This window comes from Pantherophis guttatus, chromosome 1 (assembly GCF_059756535.1).
Source record: "Pantherophis guttatus breed Tessera chromosome 1, ASM5975653v1, whole genome shotgun sequence".
Taxonomy (NCBI): Eukaryota; Metazoa; Chordata; class Lepidosauria; order Squamata; family Colubridae; genus Pantherophis; species Pantherophis guttatus.
In genome coordinates, this window is record NC_142063.1 from 208840453 (window position 1) to 208864057 (window position 23605).

The window sequence follows — 23605 nt, forward strand, 5'->3', positions numbered from 1 at the left end:
GGGAGCTGAAAGGGTTCCATAACCACAGAGTACCAGATCCATTAATTACAGTACATATGCAACCTCACCACACCAAGGAAAATTTATCCCTAGTCTATATATAGAAAGCAACCGCAAAGAATAGGGAACTATGTAAGAGTTTGGGACAAATTCTATGCCAGAAATGGGGAAATGTTGGTAACTGGAGATTGAAGCTGATGACCCCTCTCTGTCTTCTTGGGTTCTTGGCATCAAAATCTGCATCTTTACTTTTTAAAACGATGATAAGCCATCTGAGTGTCAACACAGGTCATTTTAGTCTCTATGTCAGTGATGGCTAACCTTTTTGCCGATGTGTGCCAAAAGCGGGGGGAGCACGGTGTGTGTGTGTGTGTGTGTGTCGCACACACGCGTGCCCACACCCATAGCTTAATGCCCCCTTACGCATGCGCACGTGACACCTCCCCCCGCACTCCCCTCGCTTTTGTCACGTGATGGCAAAAAGGTTACTGATGGGCCCGGTAGGCCCGTTTTTCGCCCTCCCCAGGCTCCAGAGGCTTTCTTGGAGCCTAGGGAGGGCAAAAACTGCCTCCCCCATCCCCCCAAGGCCCTCTGGAGGCTGGAAACGGCCCGTTTCCCAACTTCTGGTGGGCCCAGAAGGCCCGAAAATGAGCTGGTCGGTGTGCGCATGTGCGCTGGAGCTGAGCTAGGGCAACACTTGCGTGCCCACAGATATGGCTCCATGTGCCACCTGTGGCACGCGTGCCATAGGTTCACCATCACAGCTCTATGTAAAAGGAAATTGGGTTTACCAATGGCAATGAAAGAGAACTCTTGAACTGGGAAGCAGATATACTCATATGCTTCTCTCAGGGGTGCAAAAACATTCTGGTGTTTATGCTACTACTAATATCTGCTACACATTTGCGCACTCAGAGAGGGAGTCTAGTATACCAGTTAATGAACCTGACTCTTGTAGCCTTCTGGAGAATAGGTGCAACCTGGCTTTTCCAGACAATCTTTGGTGATTAGGTTGGAGTAAATTTGTGCTGTTATAGTTTGTTATTGTTTCCAGTTTTTATTTTAAAAAAAATCTATGTTTTGTATTGTGCTTGATTGTGTACACAACCTAGAACCTCGGAAGCAAGAAGGTAATATGTATGTGTGTGCATGTGCGTGTGGGGCAGAGGAAAAGAGAAAAAAAATTATAGCAACATTTACTGCACAACAAAACCTTATTTTCGCTGACATTCAGTTTCAAAGAAACTCTCTACACCCTTCCTACTTTCAAATTACAGAGATAACGGTGTCTTTAAAAGAAAGCCTAGAAGAACAGAAATAATTGCAGACAAGGCACCAATTCTATCATAATTTACTCATAAGTATTTTTTTCCTATTGTTTAATGAGATAAATGTGGCTCTGTTCAATGAGTGAGTTAGCATAAGCTCAAAAGATAAATAACTTTTACTAGAGTATCCAAATTCCCAAAGCAATTATTTATCACTGGCTAAAAATGGTGAAAAATGTATTCTTAGATACTTTCCAGTGTGGTATCATTTCCCATTCACTCAAAACCTTATATTGCAGTCTTAAAACCCTAAATAAATAAAGCCCCACTATGGCAGACCTCCAAAGAGATGAAGATACTTCAAATCTTACGCAGTACTCAACAAGTATATTAATGAAAGGGGGAAAAATAACATTAAATATTTGTTTAAGGTAAACCTGAAAGAGGGATGTACTTTGAATTTTGGCTTTGAATTTGAAGCCAAAAAGATGCTTTAGGGTAGGTTTGGGTGTTCAGACCATATTGTCAACACCTCTTTAATCTTTTCCTTGGCTCACAGGAATCACACAAACCATAGAAAAATATACAGTTAGGTTCAGGAGGAGCCAACAGAGTGCAACAGGGCATTATGGAGCAAGCAGGAGTGCACCGTTGTTGCCACTTAACTTAAGATACATGATTTCCCAGGAGAGCACAGCTTCCAGGTTCAAAGAAGACACATAAATGCCCCATAAAAAGAAAAGGAACCGTGAATAATAGTTGATAATAATATCACAGTACAGGCTGAGTGTAGCAATATCCTAGGTTGGAGCCTTGCCTGCCCAAAAATTCTCCAGCCTTTCCATGAAAATGCAAAAGTGTTTCATTATTTAGCAATGGATTAATTTATTAATAGGATTAAGGACATCTGAAGCCTTCCTATGAAAACAACTTTTTTTTATGGTAGTCACAGACCCATATAAAGTTGTAGGAGATGACCAGATTGAGCCCGAGGGAGGAATCAAACACATCATCAGTCATGAGTTCCTTAGTGCCCGCAAGAGATCCAAGTCCAGACCACCTTGAATTCCTTATCTACCACCAATTTGCTTGGATAGTTCATATTCTTGTAGAGAGCTTATACTTGCAATAAATCTTTATACCCATTTGAACTGCCTGGATCTCCTGATTTCCCTGGCACGTGACAGCAGTTATTCAAAATAATGTACCTACATATATGAGGAATCGTTTAAGCAATAATATTAATAAAATGTAATAAAAATATAAACAAAACTAAAATATAACAATTAATGATTCTACTTAATCATTTTCCTCAGACTCTTTTGAAAAGAATTCTCAAGTTTATATGCTTCTACAACAAATATTACTGCAGGAGACTGCTGATGTATGAATTCCACTGGATAAAATGACTTTTAATCCTAAAGTTCAAAGACAACAGAAAGAGAAAGAGACCTTAGAAAAGTAATCACCATGCAGGTTGTAGCTGACTTTTTAATGATTTTCACTTCATTGCGATTAAATGACTGATAATGCTAAGAGGCATACACAACAGATCCTTTCACATCAGCCACAGGAATTTTTATAAACCCTGTTAAGTTACCCAAATTGCAGAATGTGGTTACTTAGGCCTTTTAAAAAGAGAGCATCAGGGAACAAGAGGATCAAAAAAGAGGTAATGGTTTTATAAAAGCTATCAATTCTTCTGAAAGAACTTTCTCCAGATTTCTAATAGATTTCAGTCTTTTTCAACATCTGCTGCAGAAAGCACAGATTATGGATGAATGCTGGGAATAAACGTCCAATGAATTGCTGCATTCAGGAAGCTAGAGTTATTGCATTGCCTTCCTCAATCAAATTTCCCAAACTCACTTAAAAAAACAACAACCAAGGAAACCAAAAGGGTTTTTGCACTTTCAGACTGACAGACCAGCTGAGTGAAGAAAAAACAAACCTCCTTTTACCTAGGAAGTGACAAACTGCTTTCAAAAACTGAACCATTCCCAGTGAACCATTTACAACTTCCATCTGTTCATTCTGTACAAAACAACCTTAAAAGTTACATCCACAAAATAAATGTATATAATGAATCCCTTATTTCATCTGCATTTCAAAAGCAAGGCTTGTATCTAAAATAGCAGGAAAGGTCCCTGCAGCAGCATATTATTACAATCTAAAGCACAAAAAGCCATAAAGGCATAATTTGGAAGGGGTCTCAAAAGTTATCTACCCCAGTTCTCAATCTTGCTTCTATTATTAATGGTTGAATAACACTTACTCCTTTGTAAGTGAGAACTCTTTTAAACAATTCACTATAGAAAAGTGAGTTCTGTCTCTAGGCCAGGGGTCTGCAACCTTAAACACTCAAAAGAGCCATTTGGACCCGTTTCCCACAGAAAAGAAAACACCGGGAGCCACAAAACCCTTCTTGTGCCTGACTATTTCCTGAGCGACCACAAAACTAGCATATATACTGTAGTTGAATTAAACATTCTGTTTTCTTCTGAAACTTTTCTTTTCTTGGGATGGTTGGCCTACTGGGGGTCGAAAAGCTCAATAAATCACATGCTGGCGGGTGTCGCATATTGGCAGTTGTGGCACATATTTTGAGTGACAGGGAGCCGCAGCAGAGGGGTGAAAGAGCCACATGCAGCTCCAGAGCCGCAGGTTGCTGACTCCTGCTCTAGGCTATATATGTGCTCTTCTTGCGTCTTGTTCATCCTGCCTCAAGACCACCCTTCTCCTAACTCAAGAATGAGCAACCTGCTAGCAGCTACACATAATAGCCAACCCCGCATTATGCAAGAGGATAGGATTTGAATTTGTAAATTTGATTTGATTTGATCATGTAAAATTAATGGAGTTGAAAGAAGGGGAAATATTTTTAGGGAATATTTCCTAAAATTATGACATATTAACAGTGTTGTTCTGAAAAGCTTCCAGAATTCAACTAAATATTTGATAACTTTAACGATTAATAATATTAATATTAAGCTGTTAATAAGCTGTTAATTAAGCTGTTATTAAGCTTAATAATATTAAGCTGTTATTAACACAGCTGCCTGCAATTATTGCAGGTTTGAATCTTACCAGGCTCAAGGTTGACTCAGCCTTCCATCCCCCCGCCCCTGCGCTATACCTACCTTTATTTCTTTTGTTTTTAGCTCAGCTGTAAGGCACGGCAGAGTGGATTGCCATGCGTCAGCTGTTTTTTGACTCAAAAAACAGCTGAAGCGAAGCGATATGAACCGGTGGTAAAACTGGTTAGAACCCACCACTAGACTGAGAGAACCTTACTGGTCTAATGTTATCAAGGAAACTTTGTGGTTGAGTTGAAATTTAATCTTTACTGACCCGGGCAGTTAACCATTGTAACCTAGGGAGAAGGAAAGGCTTGTAGCAACATGAAAAGGGACAATATCTATCTTCATTAGTAAAGAAACACCACTCATTCACGAAAAAAAATGGAAGGGGGGAGGGGACTTTCTCCATTTTAGTTTCTACAAGGCCCAAGGAAGATTGTTCTTTTTATTAACATGCAGCTGGAGAAAGTGATGTATCACACCAACATTGTCATTTTTTTTTTCATAACCACAGCTGGCAAAAGGTGCTGCTATGCTATATTAACTTTTGACTCCCATATCCGTAGCCAATGTGAATTAACTTTATTAATTTAGAACTCAAAATACAGGACCAATGAGATTGGGAAAGACTGTTTTGCAGTTTAGAGTATAATCACAATATCCCTCTAACTTCCACAAAGTAATTTCCTTCAAGTCTGGTGACTTTACAAGAAAACGCATATGTATTTTACTGGAAGTCAGAAAACATCTCACTTATTCTTGCACTTCAAACAGTAGAGTTGTTATTACTGTTTTTTTGCTTTTGTTTTAGTTTTGTGACTTGGGGTAATTTTTGCAAATACTGGAGCAGGAGCGCTTACAGCTAAGATAACAATACCTTGAAGTTTTCTAGTTAATCCTTGCTACTAAAATTATAAATGTTTCTTCTCTTTAACACTTTCTGGCCTTTTCAGACACAAGCAGGCTGAGATACAAGATGACCAGAAGAAGGGTATTTAGCTAAATTGGTGGGAGCTGGTCACACACTCTGGCTGCCACAAATACAAGACTAGAACCTGGTCATTTTACAAGGATTCCCCAAGATTTCAGGCACTGGTTGGCTGATGTCAATCTATCAGAATGAATTCCATAAACAATGAAGACTGTACCATTTATAGCAGCTCCTAATGAATTCCTTCCATGTTATCAGTATAGAAAAAAAATGAACTAGCTTCTTCCTGGATCATCCTGGATCCTGTCACCATTACCAAAATAAAAGAAGTACACAGGTGAGAAGACACAACTCTCCCCACAACGCAAAGGCACAACTTGACATCCAAGCTTTTATTCAGCCATTCAACAAAGTCTACCACACTAAGGAAAGAGGGGGGATTGTGCTTTTTCAAACTGAAAAAAAGGATCATCACGTTTTATCATACTGGAATGATTTCCCTCAAGCATAGTACACAAAATTATCTGCTACAACATCCTACCTGTCAGTGACAACTTCAGCTTCAGCCACAACAATACACGAGCACACAATGGATACAAACTTAAGGTAAACTGCTCCAAACTCGATTGCAAAAAATACAACTTCAGCAACAGAGTGGTCAATGCCTGGAATGCACTACCTGACTCTGTGGTTTCTTCCCCAAACCCCCAAAACTTTAACCTTAGACTGTCTACTGTTGACCTCACCCTATTCCTAAGAGGTCTGTAAGGGATGTGCATAAGCGCACCTACCATCCCTCTCCTACTGTCCCCATTTATTGTATCCATTTCCTGTATTCATAATCATGTTTATACTTATATATGTTATCTTATACATGCTTGACAAAATAAATAAATTTTTTTAAAAAAGTAGTCCTGGATCCAGAGTAGCAAAAGGGGCACAACTGGGGCTCAATCAATAAAGAAGAAAAAGAGGTCAGCCTCAAAACTTCTACAGCCTTCTGTCCTCTCCCCAGGTTCTTCTTATCACATAAGAAGGGCAGCAATTCTATGGTGCTAGGCCCTGGGACTCTCAATAAGGCTGTCTGAATGAACTGCCTCTCCACTATCCATGTAATTGGCACTACTGTACTGCAAATACTGCTGCCACCATTCCATTCTTTTCTGGTCCTGGAGCCACAGCTGGCAACTTGTGATACTTGGTCAACAGCAGGCAATGGGCTACCTAGAAGCTGACAAGCAACTTTGCCTTTATGGGCTGCGTTGTGACGTACAGTAGTGACAACAGCAGCAGCTCTATTACTAGGAGAAAGTAGGAAGGATGCAAATATGGAGCTCAGAACTTGGACCAATAATGGAATGGGTCATTATTGTGCAGAAATGTAAATATTGACTTCATGGAAGCTCTTCCATGAGCTCATTATTCTTCCTGAGCAACCAAAGCCAAATCTCTTGGTTACCAAGTATTATTCTATTCTCCCCAGTAGCCAAAGCAGAAATAGCCATGGAAGAAGAGTCATGTGAATGGATGGAAAGGTGAGGTTTTAAGGCGGGTCAGTGAGAGTGCTGAAATTCACTTCCTGTTATATAGTTCTGCTCTGCTGATTCAAAGGACACTATGTGGTTTATTCTCCATAATCATGAGACTTTGATTTGGATTGTACGGGTTGGTAAACAAACTATGGCTTTGAGGATCCTTATAGCTATCTTATGTAAAAATTTCAAGGTCAGTGAACTGACAGCTTGACACTCCCATTGTTACCACAATCTGATTCACAAGATTCAGAAAGCAGATTCAAGCAGCATAATAGAAGCCCAAGGGGCTGCCTAGGAGATATAATGTATTACTCTCTTATGGTCAGGCATGCAAGTTTGATGTCCATATGTCACAAGATAAATATGAAGCTATACATTGCCTTTTTATAAATGAGAAGCAAAGATGAAACTTATCTCTTCAGTTGGGGTTGCTGATTTAACACTTGAGGCTTTTGTAAATTTAAAGAAATCTAACAAAGGTACATCTATGGAGATTTTCAATCATCCAGGTCATGGTTGTCCCAAAGGAGCTTTTCGGGGTTTGTTTGTTTGCTTTTGCTTTGGTTTTTGCAAGAAAAACCAGAAAGTTCAGTTGCCTCTTGAAAAAGCACCTTTGGGACTAACAAAAGTATGTCTGAGAAATGACGCCTCTCTATGGAACAGGAGTTTCTGTGCTAGCAGGCACCCATGATTGACGTTAAGAGCATCTGTAACCCACATTAACCGGTTTTCATCTGAACTTGTATACATTTCCAAGAATATCTGCATCTTAGAATTCCACCTCAGTGGGGCACATTTCCTACTTTCACACAATTCTCCCTTTCTCTGGAGACCTCAATCCAAACCATACTTTAATACATGTAAGTCCAGAAGCAAACATTCAATGCCTTTTTCCTATGTCATGCTAAAAGCTAAACCACCATCTGTCTACCCTTAAGCCTCATCTAAACAGTAAAGAATGTGCGACATCTTCAGAGCAAAGAATGCCCTAATATGGCAGAGAGTTAAATACCCTGAGAATTAAGTGGTCTTTATAAAAGCTGTGCTGATATTAGAAGGGAACCATAAAGAAATAGAGATTCAACTCATTTTCCTGTACCATTCTGCAAAGATGTTGCGTTATAAACATCATCAAGATCTTGAATACTGGAAGCATCTGTTGAATCTTGATCGTTGGCTACAATTCCTACTGAAGAAAGGCTAGAAATAAAGGAGTGCATCCTTTTTGCATAAATATCCCTAATGTTAAAATAAGGAAGATCATTTGTCTTTTCCTTGGGAGTGTCATTGCACTGATCTGTATCAATATCCTTCTGCTTCTGATAGTATTTTGAAAACTTGTTGAAAATGATAGTGATAGGAAGAGCTACCACCAATATTCCACAGATAATGCAACTTGTGCCAATAATCTTTCCTCCAAGGGTAACTGGGAAGGTATCCCCATAGCCAACGGTAGTCATGCTGATTGTGGCCCACCACCAGCAAATAGGGATATTAGTCAGCTCTGAAGTGTCATTATCTTTTTCCACTGAGTAGACCAGAACAGAAAAAATAGAAATCCCAACAGCCAAGAACAAAAGCAGAAGTCCAACTTCATGATAGCTGTGCCTTAAGGTTGCACCCAAAGACCGCAATCCAACAGAATGCCGTGCTAGTTTCAATATTCGGAATATCCTCATTAAGCGTAGAATTTGAACCACCTTCCCCATGTTTTCAATATCTTCGCTTTCTTCGTCTTTGGTGTCAACAGCCAAAGTGGCATAAAACGGAACAATCGATACAAAGTCAATGATATTCAGTGGGTTCTTCCAGAACTTCTTCTGACTCGGAGCAGCAGCTAATCTGATAATAAGCTCAGAGGTGAACCAGATGATGCATATGAGCTCCACAACATCCAGGATTGGGTTTTCAACCTCTTTGTCATTGACACCCACCTTCTGGAACTCTGGCATGCTGTGAATGCACATAGTCACAATAGATGCTAGGACCACGCTTAAGGAAGACACAGCAATCAGTTTGGCTGATAAACAATACGCAGGGTTCTCCATTCTGATCCATATTTTCTTGCGCAACTCTCCAAACCACTGTTTATCAAACTTCTCAAGCTCCTTTTCAAATATGGAAGAGGACTCATCAAAAGAAGAATCTAGACTTGCACCTGGGCTTCTTTGATCCCATTCTCTATCAGGACATTCTTCTTTTCTTTCTTGATACCAACTACTGCAACAAGTATCAATGAAGAGCTCGTTGATCCCCCAGTACTCTATTTCCTGGCAAAAGGAGAAGACACAAAGTTCTTCCATAACATGGAGTTTACCTGTATAATAAAAATTCAGCACATATCTGAACAAAGAAGGGTTCCTATCAAAGTAATATTCCTTGTCTGCCACACTGTAATCATCACAGAGTTCCAGAATAGCCTCTTCTGAATGGCACCTGAGTAGCTTCCCAAGCCTTGTATGAGGAAATTTGAGCAATGTACTTTGACCAATGGACTGTTTAAAACCACCAACATTCAAATTGACAAGCTCCTCATCTTGTCCTGGTCTGTGGAAGAATTCACCATACACCATTTTGATCACTGTGAGCTCTGCTTGCAAGGCACATAATATTACACTGCACCTAAAAAGGCAACACAAAACACAGGTAGGTGATCCAATCTAGTCTCGTGTTAATTGCAATGATTTAAAACGGAAGGAGGAAAATTATGAACAATACTAAATGTCATGAATGAAGGCAAATAATGTTGCAAGTTCCAATCTAGGTCAGTCACCTGAACCAGCGGATTTTATCTTCCAAGCTTTCAGACTCACGCTGGACCCATCCTCAAAGAACTTCTCTCTAGCAGAACATATTCCGGTAGAGAGAAGTTCCCTTAGGATGGGCTCCAGCATGAGTCTGAAAGCTCAAAAGACTAAATTTCTGGTTCTGGTGACCAATGCATATTGGATCTTGCAGTACTAAATGTTTTCAGTGAAGTGCTGTTAAATTACTTAAAAAACAGTTACCGTATTTTTCGGAGTATAAGATGTTCCGGACTATAAGGTGCACCTACCTTTTTTGGGGAGGAAAACAAGAAAAAAAAATCTGCCTGTACCTCCCAACAATTTGCCTACTTGCAGCAAACAGCCTATTTCAGTTTCAGTTTCAGCACAGCCTGATTAGCACAAGAAAAAAAAATCTGCTTCTGCCTCCCAGCAATTTGCCTCCTTGCAGCAAACAGCCCACGTCAGTTTCAGTTTCAGCACAGCCTGATTAGCAAAAGCAGTTGATTGTCGGTTGGATCGGCCTCCCGTTTCAGGTTGCAGAGATAGCCATAGCCTATTGCAGCCTCCGTGCGCCCCATTTTCCGCCCATTCCAGGCAGTGGGGATCAGAATGGGCAGAAAATGGGGCGCCTGGAGGCCAAAAATGGGCACGCAGAAGCCGAAAATGGGATGTGGAGGCGGCAATAGGCAATGGCAATCCCTGCAGTCTGAAACAGCTGATGGTCGGGAGGCATCAACTGACAATCAGCTGCTTGTGCTAATCAGGTTGTGCTGAAGCTGAAACTGAAACAGGTTGTTTGCTGCAAGGAGGCAAATTGCTGGGAGGCAGAGGCCAAGGGGTGGGGGCCGGCGAGTGGGAGAGGCTACATTCAATGTATAAGATGCACCCAAATTTTCACCCTCTTTTAGGAGTGAAAAAAGTGTGTCTTATACTCCGAAAAATACGGTGATTAGATCAGAAGTAGCAAGTTTGTATACAATAAAGAATGCCTTATACTCTCTTACCTTTTTCATCAGCCCAGCTATCTAAAAATACAAAGTAGTAATTTTATTGCTCTCACAGTTGTATCACTTGAATTAATATTAATCTTTCAGATAATTTAAAGTTTTTTTCCAGTCTTTTTCTCACTAGGAAAAAGTCCAGAATGGATTTTGATTCCTGATCTGTTCCAGTTCTAACTCTGGACAAATGTCATTTTATTTGAAAGAGCAGATCTGCAATTTGGAAGACTCCCAGTTATTGCTAGATTGACAGTGGATGCCATGGCTAGGATATCTGAAGCAAGAGGCCTTGACAACTCACCACCACTAGAACCTATTACTGCAACACGTGCTATGTGAGGTTGTTTGGAAATCCACCTGGAAACTGCTATTGCTGCCCAGTGCAGATACCCACATGGTGGTAGGTGAGAACCATATAATGCTTGTTTTGTGGGCAATGAATTAGTTTCATGTAGGATTTCAGGGACAATCCAAAAGGCTGAAGTTAACCTTTAAAAGCTAGAAGGCTTGGCTGTTGGGTATCTTCAGGACTGCCTCTTGCACATGGAACTGGTTTGTCCCAAATGAACATGCTTAGGATTTGGGTCCCAAAAAAGAGAATATATATATTGAACTGTGGTGCTCTCTGAGCTTGGTTGTTTGCTTGCAGATGTTTCATTACCCAATTAGGTAACATCATCAGTGACTTGTGTACGGCTATATAAATAATAGATAAGATTTTATAATCTGCAAAGGTTTGTGTTTAGCCTCCATTTATCTCTCCTATTATTTGTGTTTGATATTAAACTAGTTATGCGATCATGTCTGGTTTAATATCTATAAAACAAGCAAAGGCTTATTATTTAGGACAGAACTTAATACTGACATTTTATTTTATTTTTAAAAAAAGTTTTTTATTTTGAAAACATTAAAAACAAGACACAAACACACAACATTTATATACATATCACTTTTCCCTACAGCTACTTCGAAGTGATCCTTTCTTACTATTTACATCTATTCACACATATTTTAACTTTATCTTATTCAACAATTCATTTTCCATCATTCTTTCTTTCATCTAGATCAGCGGTTCTCAACCTGGGGGTCGTGACCCCTTTGGGGGTCGAACGGCCATTTCACAGGGGTCGCCAAAGCCCTCTCTCGCGCCCCCCCACGCCTTCACTCACCCTCACTCTCTGCTATGTTGGATCGCCGGCCGTTCGCTTACCCTGCCCACTCCCAATCTATTGCTGCCTCCTGAGTCCCAGCTGATGGCTAGAGGAAAAAAAACTGCTTAAATTCTTGCCGCGGGGCTTCAAACGAACCGTTTGTTAATTGCTGGCTTGCCCCGCCCCTCCGCACCACTATTTATTGCCAATAAATAGTGGTGGGCGAGCCAGCAATTTAACAAATGGTTCGGTGTTTTTTTGTAATTTTATTGGCCCCCGGAGCTTCAGCAAACGTTAATTAGCCCTTGATTAGATTGGCTCCCGACTCTCAGCTGATTTGCTCTTGCTTGCTTGCTGGAGCAGATTTTTCCCCCCTAGCTATGCTGAAAAACGAAACTGAAACTGCTTTGCTGTTGCTGCAATGTTGGAAAATTAGGCAGGCAGATTTCTTTTCTTTTTCCTCACCAAAAAAGGTAGGTGCAAACAATGGGAAATTTAGGGAAAAAGAGGACAGTTCAAGATTTTAAAACACAAAAGAAAAAAAGCTCTATTTAACTAGGGAATTGTAATAATTGAGATACTATTAATTGTATATTGTGTTGAAAGCAGAAATGGTTAAGTTGTGGTTTGGAGGAATATATGGGGGAAATTATTTGGTTTATTATTATTGGTAAATATAATTAATTGATTTGTAAGAAATTGGATTGCATGGAAATAATTGAAATATTCATGTTCATATTGATTAATATACAAAAAAGGTAGTTATATAACTAATTGATTTATATTAAAATGAATTTATATTAAACAACTGTACTATTACATAATTAACCAATGTGAGGATGGATATAAAAATAGATGACAATGGGAAGGGGTATAATATAGAATAGAAGGGAAAAATTGAATTTGATTAAGATTAGAGATGAGGATGAAGGGTAATATTGGTTTTTTTAAAAAAATAGATGAGGAATAAATATGGCAAAAAGGAAATATAGAAATTGTAAATTTAATTGAAATGACTAAACACTGTTTAAATTTGTGAACCGGCCAAATACTCTGTTCAAAGAAAATACATTGTATGTTTGTATGTGTGTTTCTAATTATTGTTTTTTATTCATATTTGTTCTCTTTTATTCTTTAAAGTTTAACAGTTCATTCTTTATCTTAATATCTTTATATTTGTTTGGGGTTGGCTTTCTTCCCTTTCATCTTTTTTATTGTACAGCAATCTTTCTCCTCAAACCTACCACTTCTCTCTTTTCTTTCTTTCTTACTTTCTCTTCCTCCCCCTCTTCTTCTCCTCCCTACTTCCTCTTCCTTTCTCCTTCTCCTCCTCTCTTCCTCCCTCTCTGACCCTCACTCCTACTCTAATTTCCCTTCCCTTCTTTCATCCCTCTCTATTGCTGTATCCTTTTATGCATATGGACTACTCAGAGGGCTGAAAAAGTTATTTCTGACTGGTCCTCGCACTTTTGACCAGTCCTCGTACTTACGACTGTCCTCACATTTTACGTTTTTGCCCTATCTTGTCACCATGGTGAAGAGAAGCAGTTGTGAAATGAGTGACACGGTTGTTAAGAATGCTACAATGGGCATAAATGATGACCAGTCATAAGTGCGAAGACCGGTCAAAAATGCGAGGACCTGTTAGAAATCACTTTTTTCAGCCCTCTGGGTAGTCCTTTGTGCACAAGGACTACTCAGAGGGCTGAAAAAGTTATTTCTGACTGGTCCTCGCACTTTTGACCAGATCTTGAATTTACGACTATCCTCACATTTTAAGTTTTTCGCCCTATCTTATCACCATGGTGAAAAGAAGCAGTTGTGAAATGAGCGACATGGTTGTTAAGAATGCTGCACAGACATAAATGTGAGGATGGTCATAAGTGTGAGGACCAGTCAAAAGTGCGAGGACCTGTCAGAAATGACTTTTTTCAGCCCTCTGAGTAGTCCCTATACAGATAGCCATGGCCACCCGGTCACATGACCAGCTAGCCACGCCCACCCAGTCACATGACCTCCAAGCCACGTCCACAAAATAAGCCACGCCCACAGAACTCGTAGTAAAAAAAAATAGAACCCACCCCTGGTTGGGGGTCACCACAACATGAGGAACTGTATTAAAGGGTCGCGTCATTAGGAAGATTGAAAACCACTGATCTAGATTGTACTTTGATCTTCAACATTTTTTCCGACATTAAAATACTGACATTTTAATTCAGTTGGGAAATAACTGATTGTCTTTTTCTCTCTCTCTTCATTTTCTGACAATCTTTATTTTGCTACTTACCAGGAAAGTTAAAAAGTCTCTTCTTAAGGCATTTGCCAGTTCTAGAAGCATTTCCTACTGTAGCAGATTGTATCTACAAGGATTCAGGTGCTGCAACCAAACCAGAACTGAAACGACTTTCAAGCTGCCAAATTCTGCACATTCAAAAACATTCAAAGATACCTGAGGGGGAAAAAAAAAAAATCAAACAAACAAGTCATGATTATTTTATTACCCACACAGCTTTTAAGAAAAGTGGTGATGAAAACAAGATTGATAAGAAAAAAGAGATATAAGAAATGTGGTTACAAAAAAGAGGTTTTCATGACCTCTGAATTGATCCATGGTTGCCATTGGGGCCATGAACTGTGGAGCTGCTCCCAAAACTCAATTCCCACATAAGGGCAAGCTGAAATTACTTAAGATTATCAATCACAAGATCCGGCACCAAATCAGGCAGGAATGTCACAGCACAGCAGGGAAACCAGTATAGCAATTACAAACTGAAATAATCCCTAAATCCAAATTCAACCACAGGTTCTCACATCTATGTATCTGCAATGCAGATTCTCTAGAAGCTGTGATTTGACGGTTGAGGTTTTGTGGTCAAAATGGAGCAAGTCAGAAGTGTTTGCCTCTACTTCCGGGTTTCCTCATGTAATCTGTGGTTTTACTAGCTAACTCAGACTTCCATATGCTCTTTCTCTGCACAGCATAATTCTCACCTAAGGCTCAAAAATCCTAATTCCTACCTCAGGACTAGAAAACACATTAAACTGCAAAATTTAAAATTATTTTATTCATTTACAGGTAAATTTTGTATATTGCTGTATTTTAATAAAAATTCCCAACTTGAAATTATGATGTCTCTGGACTTTTTAAAAAATAAACAGCTAGGATTATAAAGATTTTTATAGGCACAAAACACCAAGTAACTGAAAGTGAGTCCTGTGGTGTTTGTGTGTATATACACAAACACACATACACATCACCCACATATATACATTCATACATACATATGCTATTGGCTTTTACAGGAGTTACATTTCCTATAGCCACATCTAGATCTAACTTATTGTACCTTCAAAATAGCACTTAGCAATAGCACTTGGTCTTATATACTGCTTAATAATGCTTTACAGCCCTTTCTAAGTGATTTACAGAGTCAGCATATTGCCCCAACAATTTGGGTCCTCATTTTACCGACCTCGGAAGGATGAAAGGCTGAGTCACCCTTGAGACGGTGAGACCCAAACTGCTGGTAGCCAGCAGTCATCAGAAGTAGCCTGCAGTACTGCATTCTAACCACTGTGCTACATAATATCAGGATAATCACTGCAATTAAATGTTGTTTAGAAAATTTACATTCTGTCCAATCTCTCATTGTTTATGGAAGCCTTACAATCACTAAAACATAGATGACAATAACATTAAAAGCTTAAAAGAAACTTAAAATAAAAATGGAACATTAAAAGTTCTGGATAAATATGTTTTAAGTTCCTTTCTAAACTTTAACAATGATGGGAGTTCAATTTCAGTAGCAGCTTGTTCTTAATTTTATTACTCTATAATTCTAATTTATTATGACATAAATGATACACAAATAAAATACCAATAGCAGTTGATGTTACAACCTAGGTCCCTCCATAAAAATACAGACGTCGATAGTTATCATAAATTCTGAGTGTTGGCAGGGGCCACTGAGGTTATTAAATCCAATTTTCTGCTCAATGCAGTCATTCAGATTAAAGTATTTGTGATATATGACTATTTAAGGTCTGCGTGGTCATGTTCAGCAAATACTATTTCTCTGAGTAACTGACTTTCCCTTCCAAATGGTGTTACTGTTAGGAAAATGGTCTTGCCATTCAGTGAAATTGGTCTTCTTGTGACTTAAAGGAATATCATGTATGTTTGCCCCCTTGAGTTCCGTATAAAAGTAATAAGGGAGGTGTGTCTGTATGTTGGAGTGATAGAGACATTGATTTGTCAAAAACAATATCATCTGAAACAATAAAAGTAACATAAATGACCCCGCAAAAAAGGTGCCAGGCTTTGAACTACCACATTAGCAATGGACAATTCTGAACAGAATTCGCACCTAACATGGCGTCTGCCAGGACTCTCTGTATAAATGGGACATAGTATCCTCCCCTCAGTGTGACTGTAGCATGCCATGTCAAACTGTAGATCACATCATGACTGGCTGTAATGCATATACCAGTCCAATATCTGATTTTTTTTTTTAATATAAACGATGCTTCGCTTCAATGGTTAGATGGCCTAGACCTTGGTATTTGAACATAGATCTTTTTAACATTTATATTTCATTGTGTTCTACTCCTCTAGATGAAATGTTAATATATATTGCTAGTCCATGTATGATGTGCCATATGTTAAATAAATAATCCTATAGAAATGCCGTATGCCATTCCCAAAATGACGCAAAATGTTCTATTTTGATGTTAAAAATAAAATCCTAAAAAAGACACATGAATGTCTCGTTTAATGACTACTCAATGGCCGAGATTCAAGTTCCAACTGTGGTCATATGCCAAGGATTACCTATACCCATGATGGCAAACCTATGGCACGCGTGCCACAGGTGGCATGCGTAGCCATATTAGTGGGCACGCCAGCTTAGCTCTGGGGCGCATGTGCGAGCCGGCCAGCTGATTTTCAGGCCTTCTGGGCCCACCAGAAGTAGGGAAACAGGCTGTTTCCTGCCTCTGGAGGGCCGGGGAGGGGGGGGAAGGCCCGTTTTTCTTTCTTACCTGGTTCCAGATCCTCTCTATTTATCTGGGAAGGGCAAAAACAGCCTTTCCCACTCCCTTGGAGGCCCTACGGAGGCTGAAAGGGCCCATTTCCCGACTCCCGGTGGGACAGGAAGTGACTTTTTTGCTGTCCCCAGCTTCCAGAGACTTCTATAGACTCCTAGAGAGGCTCTGGAGGCTGGTGACAGCAAAAAATGTCACTTCCTGTCCCGCCGGGAGTTGGGAAATGGGCCGTTTCAGGCTTTGGAGGGCCTCCGAGAGAGTGAGAAAGGCTATTTTCGCCCTTTCCAGATAAATAGAGAGGATCTGGAACCAGGTAAGAAAGAAAAACGGGCTTACCAGGCCATCATGTGCCAGGAGTGGGGGGGGGTTGCGCGTGCATACGCGTGGTCACATGCGTGTGCGACCCACCCCGCCACCCCTCTCCTGGCACGCGATGGCAAAAAGGTTAGCCATCACTGACCTATACTATAAAGAGATTAGTGAGCACCCAGAGAGGGCTGCTCCCACAAAAAAAAAAATTAACATCACATTGTAGTGACTTTGATATAGCAAAAAAAGAGTACTTTTTTAAAAAAAAAAAGGTTAATTAAGGTTAATAGACTACTAAGCAGTAAAAGAAAAATGTAGTGGGAATAGCTTGTTTAAGACAGTTCACTGTATGATATGGATCATTAGCTTCATTTTGTTCAACCTCCAACAGTTGAACGCTGATTCCACAAAATATGAAACGTGAGAATTTGCAAGACATGAATCGGTCAGTTTAAAAAGGGAACCTTAGAATATACCATAAACAAATATTCACTATGATTCTTTGTATGAAGCTCATTTACCTGAAACATATGCATTGCTTCAACTACAGCCTGGCTTTATTTGGGCCAAGATAATCAACACAGCTTTAGGCACTCTGATCTAAATAAAGATAAATCCTGACAGTTTATATCACTTGAATAAAACATAGCGCATCTAATTAGAAGGTTAGAATGCTAGACTCCTCTCCATCCATTGCTTTGAAGACAGCCACTATGATCAAATGTAGTTCTTTGACTAGTTGGGAGATCTGCAAATTACAAATCAGGCATTTCAGAAAAGTGTAATCTGGGACCATTAAATAATAGAAAAAAGTAAGTAACTGGGACTACTTGTCCCAAAATCAGTTTTGCACTGCTCTCAGCCATGTGCAGAAATGTACATGGCAACAAATTCTATCAAAGGCATTGCATTGCATTTGGCTTGAAAAGCCATCCAGCATGGATGCCCAATCCTATCATAATTCAACTGTGTAGAACGTGATCAAGTAGCTTGCACAGGTAATATGCCAATAAAGATGTAGGCAGACTAAGGATAACTTATTTGTCTTCTTTTTAATTAAAAAGTGTAAAATTATGATTATGAAACTCTTAATAAACAACTAATGAGGAACAAAATATCATCAGGAGCCTTGGTGGAGCAGTGGACTAAAGCGCTGTTAAATAGCACTTAGCTGCCAGCTGCCTGCAATTACTGCAAGTTCGAATATCATCAGGCACAAGGTTGACTCAGCCTTCCATCCTTTCGAGGTAGGGAAAATGAGGACCCGAATTGTGGGGGTAATAAGCTGACTTTGTATAAAAAAGAACACCGCTTTGGGGGGGGGCAAAAGCCCTATTAAGCAGGTATATACAAAAGTATGAAGGCTATTGCTTAATGCATTGTAAGCCGCCCTGAGTCTCCGGAGAAGAGTGGCATATAAATCGAACCAATAAATAAATAAATCAGATATTTTATGGTGTTTTATGATTTTTTTTTTATAGTTTGAGGTTCTACTGTTGTTGTGAGCTACCCAGAGTTGTGTTTTAAAATGGGGAGCTATCCAAATCTTTTAAATAAAATATGCCTTGTCTATAATTTTTCATATAAAGTCCCCTTAAACTCTCTCCGCTATTCAATATGAATCTAATGTTTAATAGTTATAACTCTTTCTCAAGAATGATTCCAGAGTCATGAGTAACAATGCATCTCCTTCCCCAAATACTTCCATGGCAATAAAAATATTTACTATTAAGTGAATTCTAACAAATTTCCAATACATTTATAGGCATCAAATTGATACAGAAGGTCCATTCCATTACAAGTATTTCTATTTCTATTCAATCTTTTGGATGGAGAAATTTAACTCTTTGAACATCTCCAATGTAAAAGGATTTTGAAAATCATGTTTGCTTGCAATTAGCATTTCAAACATGGTAAAAAATTCCGTATCAGATTTCTAGCGGGCTTTCTAATACAAAAGAGGCAGGCTGCTGTTGTTTCCACCAGAGGCCAACAACATTCATCTAAACTATAACTGTACTGTAACAACAACTTGAAGTCAAAAGACATTTTAAAAATACTACAGTATCACCTAACCAGCAATTTCACCCAAGAAGACCTGGAGTACAGTTTCACGTCTATACTGGTGGCAAAGGAAGAATTTCCAGGTTGCAAAATATTACACACAAATAAATACATAAGAAAAACTAGATTTCTAAGCAATATTTTAAAAAAAGATATACATCTAACATCACTAAATGAATTCTCAGTTATGGAGGATACGCCATCACCAACTGTGGTGGAATCTCCAGTTAGACTAGAGGGAGGTGTTAAGAAGGTACTGAACATAGGGACCTTGCATTGCAAGATGTGGCACAGGCCTTATCTCCCCACAGAATCCTTATCTGAACATTTCCAAGGGAATTAGTGAGTTTGGTAAGATTCCTGTAATATAGGTGACTAACAATAAAGCTTCTACTTTAGACTATTCATGAGTGGTTCTGGTTGCTTGCACCTGACACTAATTCTAAGGTGGCCATAATCAGCAGAAGCACTAAATGGACCGTTCAAATTTAAATGGCCTAAATCAGGGGTGTCAAACTTGTTTTCATTGAGGGCCACATCAGGGTTCTGTATGACCTTGGGGGCTGGGGGCGTGGCTAGGGGGCATGGCCAGCTTGACATCACTCATCAGGGTGCCTGTGGTGGCCCAAGTACTCTGTCAGTGAAAACAGGCTCCCAAGCTCCATTTTTGACTGTGAAGGCTTCCTGCAGTTCTCTGCCAGTGAAAATGAGCTCAGGGGCTGCATGCGGCCCCCTGGGCTCCGTTTTTGCTGGCAGAGGGCTGGAGGAGGCCATTGCGGCAGAAAATGTAGCCTGGGAGGGCTGCGTGCGGCCCTCCCAAGCTCCCTTTTTGCTGGCAGAAGCACCAGGCCTGTCCTTTGCTGATTCCAGGGCAGCCCTGCGGGCCAGATCTAAGTACCCTGTGGGCCGGCTTCAGCCCGCGGGCCTTGAGTTTGACACTCCTGACCTAAATGGTTCATGAAATATTTATCATTCTTCAAGAGGTTCTTGTCGACTTCCTGAAGACCAAGGCCAACAATTCTTAAAACACTAAGTTTTAATAACTTAGAAGGTTCTAATGACTTGGGAATTAGAATAAAAAGATTACAATATACTTGCTTAACCCATGTGGCACTCTCCTTACTTTCTCCAAACCTCTTTTCTCTGCCCTCATCCACATAATCCTACAAGCTAACTCTAACATCATCCAACCTCTCTGCCCCTCATTTGCCAAGCAGGTTTTTTCCCTATTGTTTCCACATCAGAATATCTCTACACCAGATATGCCCATGAGCCAGATGCATGTGTTCTGAATCCATGCATAAACCAAGTGTATTTCAATCCATGCTTAATTTCCCAGTTTGGACATGAGCAGTTCTACACAGAGAACGTTTTACAAATATTCCCTCCTTTAACCCCCCATCTTCTTTGCTCCCATTCTGGACTTCAGATTCAAGCTAGAATTTTTCCTATTGGCTGTGATCCCAAAGATATGTTATTTGTTTTTCCTTTCATCTTCTTAATTTTATTAGCATTGTTCTGCTATTTAGATGATGGGTCACCATCTTTGCCTTGCAGAAATTCTGGCAGGCCCCATCCTGATTCCTCTCAGTCAACCAAACTCTGAAACTTCCAGAAGGCCAGATTTCCAAATTTCCACAAGTGAGAGCTGACATACAGTTGGAAGAATACCACTCTAATTAGAATTTACGAAGCACAATCAACAAAAGAACCATAATAAACCCAGTTTTAGAGGAAAAAAACAAAGCAAAAGGAAGATGGTTTGGGAAATTGTCTCATGAATGTCACAGAGCCATAATGAAACCTTGAGTAAACTGGTTTCTTCACTGATGAATGATGTATTTTTTCTCCAATTTAGAAATGTTTTTTATTCTTGCCGTGGTGACACAGTGGTTAGAATGCAGTACTGAGCTACTTCTGCTGACTGCCGTCTGACTGCAATTTGACAGTTCGAATCTCACCAGGCTCAAGGTTGACTCAGCCTTCCATCCTTCTGAGGTCAGTAAAATGAGCACCCAGATTGTTGGGGGCAATATGCTGACTCTGTAAACCGTTTAGGGAGGGCTGTAAAAGCACTGTGAAGCGGTATATAAGTCTAAGTGCTACTGCTATTGTTATTCTTACCTAAGAATAACAGTTTATGCAGCCCAGTGAGCAAATTGTGCAAAATGTTTCCTTTTCAAATGTGAGCATCATTGTTTTTCCTTTCAGAAAGGAAGAAAAAAGCATATTACATTTACTTCAATCTGTTTTATTGCCCTGCCTTACAAAATCAAAGACAGAACATGGAATGATATTGCTTAAGAAATTTCCATCTTGTAGATCATATTTGCAGCAATACAATAAGGAGATCATTTGTACAAGTTCAATCCCACCGGGCTGGAGAAAGCATTCTTGCAGCTGCAGTTTGGCACAGACTGCTTAAATTTCTGAAAAAACATATAGCAAAAGCAAATAAACCCATCTAGAAGGAACCCTGAATCGTATCAATCTCTCTACAGATGCTTTGCAGCCAAAGAGCAATTGAAAATATATGTAGTTTTGGTAACAGTCCTTTCTAGCCCAGCTAATCAGAGATTTGATATTGGACGATGGGTGATATTATACATGCAGCTTCATTCAGCCTTTCTGACTCAGTGGAACCCACATGCTACGGACTGGAGGAAGAGGGGCAATCCTTGGTAGAGGGAAGGCTTTGTCAGATAAAAGGTAAAATGTCTAATCCAGCCCCATTTTCACTTTGGGGTATTGTGAGGACTTGCAAAGCCTTTACTGTATATCTTCAGTCACCCAGCTAATCCTCCAGATCGCTGCAGTGAGACTCTCTTTGAGCAAAGTGATTCAGCAAAAGCTGAATTGGAGCCAAAAGCTTTCACATGATTACACTTCCCAGGTGACATTGATTTGGCCATTAAGACTTTTCACTGCTCTGGGAGAGTGTATTAAATAATTAGGATTACCCTGAGGGCCAAACGCCAGTTATTCATTCAGTTTCCCCATCTTCCTCACTGGACCATGCTGGCTTGTGTTTTGAACTCTAATTGTGGGAATGTTTCCTGATACAATGTTGTGTGTCTCAGAGGGTCAAGACAGGGCAAAAACTGACCTACCCTCTGTACTTTTTGTCTCTAAAGAACTATTCAAATCAGATGTTCCCATCTTTTCTAAATGTCACCTTCTATTTATAAGAGAAGTCCTGGTTTTATAGTCTATTAGCATTCTTGTTATTACTACCGATTTCAAATTCTTATACAGTGAAAAGTACAGTAAGAAATAAAAAGTCAGAAGGGAATTCTTTAAACATCTGTCAGCTCATTCATTCACTGCTCTTTTTCACTTTCCCTTTTTCTCCTTTCAGTAAAATTTATTCCTGACATTAGATCACTATTGTTGATTTTCTTTTCCTTTACAAAGTTTGTAATGAAGCTCCGCATCATTATTACTAAGAAATCTGTGGAGCAGAATGAAGCTTATTCCTCACACAGTATACATATAGCAGGGCTATATCATTATATTACTTTTCATTTTAGGAAATAATTCCAGCCCAGAATTACACACATTTTCTGGTTATTGTTAACTCACTTACACCTTGTAGTGGATGTTCAATGTATGTTTTTTTTTAAAAAAAGTAGTAAGTGTATACTTAAAAGTTCAGTGTGTGTATCCAAACATGTCCATGAAACAAACCTAAGTACTCAATTAGAAGGAGCTGAGATTATTCTTGGCTTCTCACTGCTTCTACATACAATGAGATTATGCAACTCAGAACTTGGCACTTGTTTTGGGGCCCACTTATCAGCTTCACTCTAAAGAGAATACACTTAATTCTGCATACTCTGGAAGAGCCAATTAAACATTTATTTTCTGAAGTGAAGTATAAATTTCTTAATTTCAAGTGCAATGGAAGTGAAAATGTTTTCACTTGCATAAGGTACATTTACATATTTAAATAACAAGGCTACCCCTTAAACAGGCATAAACAACACATCTACCTTTTGCTCTTTAAACGCGTCTGTTTTGCTATCAGACTTAAGCTATGTGTGATTGGATCCTGAGTCTTAAATTTACATGCAACAGTCTAGAAGTAAACCTAAAGGTATGCAACTGGAATTACTGAATTTATTTGTAATGAATAACGACTCTTAAGTTTGCTCCAGGGTAGGGGGTGGGGGAGTAGAACAGAATCCTGGATCGATGTACATAGAAAAATGCATTCTGTAGCCAAATGTAAACAATCCATTTCCAATTTTTTACAAAGGTAGAAAGGAATGTCTCGCTGCAAAGTTTGATCGTTTCTGGATCCTTGGCCCAGAGGTTGGCAGGTTGCATAACTCTGCAGATGAGCTTGCAAAAATTTCTCAGCCTGTCATCACTGGTCAGAAAGCAAGTTCAGCAAGACAGCCAGCAATAGGCCACCTTATGCAGTTACCTGCAAAGTCAATTTTCCACGACAAT

General features: G+C 39.5%; 1 protein-coding gene across 3 annotated transcripts in view; it reads right to left on the minus strand.

The window, feature by feature from the left end:
* The window catches only part of KCNS3 (potassium voltage-gated channel modifier subfamily S member 3), a 42098-nt gene that overhangs the window by 16172 nt on the left and 2321 nt on the right, over window positions 1–23605 (minus strand). For 2 of the 3 annotated variants that reach the window (XM_034432152.2, XM_034432153.2), the window contains exons 2-3: window positions 14022–14183; window positions 7914–9436 (exon numbers count right to left, since the gene is read on the minus strand). In XM_034432152.2, the coding sequence (XP_034288043.1) occupies window positions 7914–9387 (1474 nt within the window). In that variant the 5' untranslated portion in view covers window positions 9388–9436; window positions 14022–14183. Of the gene's footprint in view, window positions 1–5656; window positions 9437–14021; window positions 14184–23605 lie in introns of those variants that run through there. The other variant, XM_087882364.1, reaches the window with a different exon arrangement.